Here is a 9,385-nt window from a genome sequence, read left to right as displayed (position 1 = left end):
CTCTCTCTCTCTCTCTCTATATATATATATATATATATATATATATATATATATATATATATATATATATATATATATTATTTTATGGTACATGTAAATCGTTTGCATTTTTAGTCTAGTTTTTTGCCATCATATTAATATAGTTCTTTTGCCTTTACATTCTAGTTTGATTGGTGATTTTCTTTTGCTATGTACAAGAATATATTTCATATTACAAATAATCTATTTTTAATTGAGTCTTAAATTATTCATTACTATTTGATTAAGTTATCATTAATATATCTTAGAGGGTGTTGGAACTGGCTTTATTTTAAGTGTTTATTGGCTTTTAAGCACTTCTCTAGTTTTTTGGTGTTCGACAATGATAAAAAGTGCTTAAAAGCACTTACTTTTAGGCATGAAAAGTAAAAAAGCCAAAAGTTGGGTATTACTCCCTCCGATCCACAATAAGTGATTTTTTTTGGATGTTTTCACACAGATTATGAAATCCACCTTTTAACATTAATTAGCAATAAAATTGACAATATTAACTTTTACTATCTCTCACATAAACACTCCTAACACATATTCCGATACTATTTACTTCAAGGGCAATGTAGGGAAATAATAATTAGTTCATTCTTGGAATCTTGAAAAAAACACTTATTGTGGACCATAGAAAAAGAGCCAAAAAATCACTTATTGTGGACCGGAGAGAGTACCAACTTATGACTTTTGGCTTTTAGCTTATAAGCTACTTTTTAAAAGCCAATCCAAATACCCTCTTAGTAAATGATACATTTCTCAAAGAACAATTGGTTTGATAGTATTACGTTGAAAATGTAGTCGTCGGGATATGTGTTTAGTATTGTATGTCTCATAATTAAGAAAAATCGACAAATAACCAAAAAATTCGAAAAGCCAATATAAACCAATCTTAACCGAACCACGAACACCCCTAACGTCAATGCGTAAAACTTAAACTACTTTCAAATTTTACCTCGATACATTAACAATGTAAAGAACTAATACTCTATCAGGTCACCTAAAAAATAATTCACATAATTATCTATAATAAGTTTATTAATAACTTTAAAAATGAGATAAACAACTAGTTATAATATAATATTAAATTATTTAAGTAGAGCAAAGCCTTTTCTATCGTTTATTTGTACTAAGGTATGAGAAAACTCGAGTATAGTCACGAAAAATATAGATAATGTGAAAGACTTTTGGATTAGTGAAGATCACAATTCACAAACATGAGATAATATAATACTATGGGAAGATGCGATCAAGAGTATGGAGTTTTTGCTCCTTGCAAATTAGAGTAATCCTTCCTCCGGTCCATAACAAGTGATCAATTTGCTTTTTTATTTTGGTCCAAAATAAGTGTACATTTATATAATGAAGAAAAAATTTAATTTATTTTTACAAAATTACCCTTATGTACATATTCCTAAAAAGTTTTCTTACTCCCCACATTAAATATTTAATTAAGGGTAGTTTAGTCATACTAGGTATTTTTGTATAGAATTCAGTATTTTTTTAATGGGCGTGCCAAAAGTAAATTGGTCATTTATTGTGGACCGTAGGGAGTATAGCTTATGAATTTTTTTATTATTGCTTCTGTTATGAAATACATATTTATATGGATGTCCACTAATCAAATATAACTCTCACTACTCTTCTCCATTATGTAGATAACCCCCACTACTTCTCACCATTATTGTTGTAACTCCCTCACCTTCATAACCTACCCATGATCTTCCTCCATGATCTCAAATGTTTAATGGCATACTTATGGAATTCTTTTGGTATACCTCTATGTTGTACTATAAATAGAGGATGAGAACTCATTTTGTAACATACTTGAATACATGGAAGAAATAGATTCTCTTCTCTCTTTCTCTCTACATTGTTGTCTATCTTTTTGTTTTATATTATTACTTTGAGCTAAGTTTTGTAACACGTTATCAGCACGAGTCTCTATCCAATTGAGTTACTACATCTACAAAATTGTCTTACATCAGAAAAAACATATGTCTGTTGTGCCTGATATTCCTCTGGAAGAGATGAATTTTTCTTTTTCATTTAGCAATTTCAAATAATGGTATGAAATATAATAAAAGGAATAACAAGGTTGAGGAGACTAGTACATCATGAAAAGGCATATAATGCTAAGATACATTTTCTAATTTTTTTTTTAATTAATTCATTTTCTTGTTAGTTTTTCTCAAAGGTTCTTTATTTGTCGGAAAAGTTTCCAATACTAAGTATTACTTTGTAAAGTTGAAAATACTTAGATGTAAATTAATTTCTACTCCATATTTTTCTTTCTAATATTTATTATAAGTTTGGTCTAATCTCTTTCACCTAATGTTCAGGTTAGATATTATATGAGAATCAGAAGCATAAAATGATGCAGCTAAATGTTACATACTAAACCAGAGACCAAAGATGTACATAAATTAAGGAGCTACGCCAGCTTTTGCAAAGTGATTTGAAGAACTTTGATTCCTTTGTTACCAGTAAATAGATATTTGTTGTGTAACACATATATGAGTTTACTTTTATTACTATTAAAAGTAGTATACCATGAAAGTCTCAAGGGTGAGTCTACTTTGGCATATTATGCCATTAATTAAGGATAAGACGGTGGGTTCAAGTCCCAACGCACCATGAGGGTAAGACATCGGGTTTTGAGTCCTGATGATCCATGATTGTAAAAGTTGGGTTCGAGTCCCAACTCATTATGGCCTAACATGTCTTTATATGGGTCAAGCATTGGGTTTGAGCTCCAATGCACCATATGGACGACATAGTGATGACTAAAGAAAAATAATGTATTTTTCATGAAAAAGCATAAATCTTGTCCCACTTGATTTGCATCATTCTCGAAGTGAATGTGGTAGCAATGTATAATAAGTAAATGAAGACAAGTGGTTGACCAATGAACATGGGCGTGCCATTGATCAAATAATAATAGTCATCATTATGGTAAATGAGAACAATAAGGGTTCTCGAAGTAATCCTTCAATAGGTGAAGGAAATATTTACCATCAAATTGGTATGAAAAATTTATAAAGCACGTCGCGTTAATTATACTCCATTCTTTGAAGAGAATGTGACTTGTGCATTGAGAATGCAGATTCATTCCTGAAGGTGAATATAACAATATGTGTGATAATAGGTAAATTTAACTATAATTAGGCCCTAAAAAACCACCTTCTTGTATAGTTTTGATGATAAAAGTGATAACAAAATGCTCTGATTAGTGCTTTTCATGCTTTGCAGGTGATATATGACAAGAGAAGGCTATGGAGTACTTTTGGGATCAAATATGGAGAAAAAGAGGCCAATCGTAAAATTTGCCAAGTGAACCAAGCGAAGCAGCTCAAGCCAGGCCTGAAGAAGGACAGCCGCGGTTCCACCGCGACCGCGGCAGAACCGCGGTAGAAGACGGTCGCGGATAAGTTGAGATTCAGAGAAGGTGTGTGGCCGCGGTTTGACCGCGACCGCGGCAGAACCGCGGCAGAGGCGGAAAAGTTCAGGGACTTAAGTGCAAAATACGGGATTTTTAGCCCAAAACCCTATTTTAAATATTAGACTTCGCCCAAGGGAGGCGAAAAATTGTATTGGAGAATATTTTAGCAAGGAAAACAATTGTGAGAGATCACCCAAAACATCTTTCTTCTTTTCTTTGATTTTTCTTGCAAGTTTTATGATGAATATTGTTTTAGTTTGTTTACCCATAGTTATGAGTAGCTAAATCCTTTGTCTAAGGTTTTGATGGAACCTATAAGGGGATGAACTTCTTGTTTATGTGAATACAAATTGCTAGTTCCAATCTCTATTTGTTCAACTATGTGTTTGTTGTAGTTAATTGACAAGATCCTCAATTAGCTGTGCCTATTTAGTGTGCATAACTCGGGAGAGAGTGCATATTTAGGTAATTGTTGAACAACACCACTCCCAAAGTATATGAGGGATCAATAACCGAGGGTTTAAAGGCGGGATTAGGGATAACGAAGTCTTGGGTGTAATCTAAAGTGAATTGTGTTAAATAAAGCAAGCTAGTGTATCTCGGGAGAGTGCAACTAGTAAATTACTGTGATTACTCGGGAGAGATTTACGGTAAGAAGAGCGTTCATGATTGATAAAGATGTGTTGGTAAATTTGTATGAAGCATAAACAGAAGGAATTCCATCAATAGGGGAAATTATTACCTTAGCACTTTCTCATAATTGTTTACAACTTAGCATCTTTAATTTGTAGCTATTAGTTACTGTTGATCTTAGTTATTAAAAACACCATCAACTGTGATTCTCAACGTTTTGGAAATTGATTCTAAAGAGTTTAGTAGGTCTAAAGATATGATTGATAGGTTAATTCTCTGTGGATTCGACTCTGGGCACAATACTCAGGTTATATTTGCAACGTCCGCATTGTCCTTTTTATAAGGCATAGTTGGGCGTGATCAATGTGATAAAAGTAATAAATAAAGACGTGCAATGCATGATTGGATACACCACAACTCACCTCTAAGGGAGGTTTGAGAGAAAGAGAGATAATGAATATTAGTGTGTGATTACATGAATATGTCATTGCTCGCGTACATGTGGTACGCCAAAAATAATTTGACATGCCTTATAAAAAGTTATTAAAGGCAAAAGTAAAGCAAGAAATGATTTTGCTTATGATGATTTTGACCATGACAATTATTATGATATGATTTTCTCCGTGAAGGAGACATTCACCGTATGGATGGTGTGACAAAAGATATTGTAGTACAAAATCAATTAAGAGCTCCGGAAGAGCTAATTTGTTACTACCCAGATGAATAAAATTATTCATGACATTGATATTGTAGTAAGTCTCAAACGAAATTTTTGAGTTTCAAATATATTAGCCAAAGTGGTTGGCATATTGAGACTATAAATGAAAGGAAGATTGAATATCTTCATATTACTATAATCATATCGGGTAAATATAAAAGGTTACCCGATTTTTCTTCTATTTGTACTACACAAGTATAAGCATGATGATGGAATCACATGTCACAAGTAAACTAGAGGTTTACTGAAATAAATATTAGTTGGCATGAACGGGTTGGCCATCCCGGTTCAATTATGATGCAAAAATTAATTGAGAATTCACATTGGCATATATTGAAGAAATAGAAGATTCTTCAGGAATTCTCTTGTGCTGCTTATTCTCATGATATACCAGTTAAGGTTGGGATTGAATCCCTTAAGATCTGGAATACATACATATATATATATATATATATATATATATATATATATATATATATATATATATATATATATATATATATATATATATATATATATATATATGGGCTCAATCACCTGCCATATGGACCGTTTACTATTATATAATTTTAATAGATGCATCTATTGTATGGTCATATGTGCGTTTGTTGTCAACTTGCAGTTTGGATTTTGCAAGATTGATTGCTCAAATTATTAGAGCAGAGTCCGGAATATAAATTTATCTTGATAATGCTGGTTTAAATCCAAGTTGGTTTAACAGAGATTGTATGCCTCCAATTATAGCTAAACCATTGGTTATGAGAACAAAATTACCAAAAGGAAATTTGGTATGAAATGTATTATTTAATATAGAGCAGCACTTGTACGCATCTAGCTAAGTTATGATAAATTCTCCCCGTCACAATTGGATCAGGGTCAGGAACAAATAATTTCCATCTTGAAATATAGATGTGCTATATGATTTAATTGTGACACCACAATGCACAAAGATGGGTTCCCAAATAAGGTTGAGAAATGTGTTGGTGATCCTAACATTAGGGGGAGAAAACGGGCAGCTGAAACAGTGATACGTGGAATGAATTATTATGAATACATCTAGATCCTCGTACAAGAAAATGTGAACTTATGTGAACTTGAAGTTCAAGTGATAATTCATTTCTAAAATATTGCTAGGAGCATTTGCTGACCCAAGGCTAAATGTCATATTTCAGCTGTTAATGCACCAAAATAGAATAAAGTCCATGATGGACAGAGTTTATGACACGCATGAAGCGTAATAGACTAATCGGTTCCAAAGATAAAACTCCTTGAAGAAGGAGAGGAGCAAATGTTCAAGATGGTCACAATAAGGAGGCAAGTGCTTTATAAGAGCACCATGACATAACACTTTATAAGACCTCATGGGAGAGGCTCAGGTACCTGAAAATAATGAGATAAAGAGATCTCAATAAGTTATGTCTTTAGTGGGTAATGACGGAACCGATGTAAAATGATCATTGACAATATTGTTTATATAATGTAGCGCCCAATATTATTAATATTGACGAGGATGTTGAGCTCAGATCTGTCATGGAATTTGGACAGATAAATGATTGGCCAAATGAAAAATATGCAATGAAAATTGACTTCATCTGAAAAATATGAAGTTGGGCGGATAGTTCCAATAGCTGAAAGTATAAAGGCTATATGGAGATATCGAAATACGATTATTGTTATATTGCAAAAGGAATCCTTGATATAGATTTGTTTATTCTAACAAATATTGTCAAGGTTTTGTTGGTTATACAAATGCAGGGCATAGTTCGTTGTTCAAACAATCTATTTTCATGTGAGGACGTGTGACTTTTCTTTGGAGAGACGATTCCAATAATATTGAAGACGATGATGCTTGCGTAGCTCAATTAAAAGAACGATATATTGAAGAAGACAAAATAAAGCACATTTAGCCAAAGTTTCTTTGCAGAGACGATCTTCAATAGAATGATGAAATAGATGTTCAAGAAATTCCTTCAAGTGATAATTTGGCAGAATAATTCACGAAGGCATTGCCGATCTCAATATTAGAGAAGCTGTTATACAAGCTTGGAATTCGGCGTCCCCGAGAAATAAAGTGATATTTTCATCAGGGGGAGGCAAATACGCGCCGTACTCTTTTTCCCTTAGCTAAGGTTTTATCCCACTGGGTTTTCCTGGCAAGGTTTTTAATGAGGCAGCAAGTAATGCGTATTACAAGATATGTGTACTCTTTTTCCTTCACTAAGATTTTTTCCTCCATGGTTTTTTCTTAGTAAGGTTTAACGAGGCACATTATCTGTGGACATCCAAGGGGGAGTGTTATGAAATACATATTTATATGGATATCCATTAATCAAATATAACTCCCACTACTCTTCTCCATTATGTAGATAACCCCCACTACTTCTCACCATTATTGTTGTAACTCCCTCACCTTCATAACCTACCCATGATCTTCCTCCATGATCTCAAATGTTTAATGGCATACTTATGAAATTCTTTTGGTATACCTCTATGTTGGACTATAAATAGAGGATGAGAACTCATTTTGTAACATACTTGAATACATGGAAGAAATAGATTCTCTTCTCTCTTTCTCTCTACATTGTTGTCTATCTTTTTATTTTATATTATTACTTTGAGCTAAATTTTGTAACAGCTTCTTAGTTTTTTCACCGTAAAAAAAAAATATAGAGCTCTCGAAAAGAAAAAAATAGGTCATTTTTAAAAGTTCAATAGCATTGGAAATATATTTGGCGGAAAGAACGAAGCAATGGAAATACTCCATATGACTAAGCTGCAGGGTAATCTCGTCTTTTTATTGGGCGCGAACTTAACAGATTCTCGATGCCAAACTGAACGGAAAATCTCCCATCAATATAACCGCCCCGCCAACCGTCTTTCCCTTCACATATCCCCAAAACACTCTCTCTGACTCTTCTTCAAGAATTCATCAATGGCGTCCAATACTAAGCTCTTCATCTTCCTCATCTCCATTTTCATCTGCATTTCACAGACCACCGCGGCAAACTCTTTGTTCCGTTCAACATCAGACTCTCGTCGTCACCTTCTCCTAACTCCATCACCATCTCAATCTCCATCTCCGTTAGCCGTCATCCTCTACAATCTCGGTTTCCAAGATCTGGCCAACGCATCTCTGAACGCCAACATCTCCACCATTAATTTCCCACTTACCATTTTCGCCCCTACTGATTCTTCCCTCCTCACTTGCCCTTCTGTTCCCTTCCCTTGCTTCTTCAAGAACACTCTGTTCTTGGTCTCTACTCTTTCCACTTCATCCGTAACCTTGCATTTGGTACAAAGATTGAAACTTTAGCCCCAACCCGCTGTCTTACTATAACCCCATCTCGTATTAACAACTCCTCGAGGTCTGTTTTCGTAAACGGGGTTGAAATTACAAAACCGGACATTTACAACAATGGGTTCGTCATTGTTCATGGTATACAGGGGTATATCGCTCATCTTTCTCCAATTTCATGCAGAATTGAGAGCATGACTACTTTATCATTTCCGTTTATTCCACCGCCCACGGCGGCGTTTGCTGCCACGCGCTTGATGTTAAAAGATGTTATGGCAAGTCTGCGTACTGGTGGTTATAGTATAGTGGCACTTGCTATGAGAGTTAAGTACCCTGAGTTAGCTGATTTGAAATCCATGACTGTTTTTGCAATTGATGATTTGTCAATCTTTGATGGTGGGAATGGGCATGAGTATGTGGCAAATCTTGGGTTTCATATTGTGCCTAATAGGCTGTTAATGGCCTCTGAGTTGGTAAGATTGCCTCATGATACAGAGCTGCTGACAATGGATAGGGGGGAGAAATTGGTTGTGACTACTGAGGGTGGCAATGGTCCTTTGGTTCCAATGAGGATTAATTACGTTAAAGTCAAGAATTTGGATCTAGTTTACAATAACAGGATTGTGGTTCATGGACTTTCAACGCCATTCCCACGTATTCGTCGTCATCAAAATGATGGTACACAGGAATTTCAAGAGATGATGATGGGGACTGTGCAATAATGGGCACAAATGTCAAGGATTAAAGACTACTACTTTCTTGTAAGGCTCTGATTCGTACTACAAAATTGAGAATAATACTCTTGCTGTTCTTTGTAGCACACAATCTTGAGGCATGTAATGTGTAGAAAAGAGAGGAATCATATTGATTTTTGAATGGCTTTTTAGAGAGCTACGTATAATGCAAAATTCTTCTTTTAGTCTTATCTGCTGCCTCTTCTTTAATTTATTTTCGTGTTGTTGATTGGTAGTTCATCCTGTCTTTTACTTCTTTAATTGCATGAAACATTTCGCTTGTATCTTTTTGTATTGGGAAAAAAGTTAGAATTTATATTGAAGATGACGTGGCGTGACACGTGGACTGGACAAGTGGTCAAAGCGTAACAATTGGGAAAAAGGTACGGGAAACGACAGGTACGGGAAGAAGAAGTGAAATAGGCACGAGAAGCAGTTTAGACACGAGTCTCGTACCAATTCGAAGACATTTAAGGCCAGTGGGTCNCATGGGGAGACCGTGGATTCATGATATGGACGCTGTACCCGTCAACTCTACA

At 34.6% G+C, this 9,385-nt stretch overlaps 1 protein-coding gene across 1 annotated transcript; it reads left to right on the top strand.

Annotated features, from left to right (window-relative positions):
* On the top strand, window positions 7,750-8,834 carry LOC109234824. Its single transcript, XM_019400873.1, has 2 exons — window positions 7,750-8,070; window positions 8,118-8,834. The coding sequence occupies exons 1-2, from the start codon at window positions 7,750-7,752 to the stop codon at window positions 8,832-8,834; spliced, it is 1,038 nt and encodes a 345-aa protein (XP_019256418.1).

Source organism: Nicotiana attenuata, chromosome 11, assembly GCF_001879085.1.
Source record: "Nicotiana attenuata strain UT chromosome 11, NIATTr2, whole genome shotgun sequence".
NCBI classification, from domain to species: Eukaryota; Viridiplantae; Streptophyta; class Magnoliopsida; order Solanales; family Solanaceae; genus Nicotiana; species Nicotiana attenuata.
This window is presented reverse-complemented; position numbering and strand designations above follow the sequence as displayed.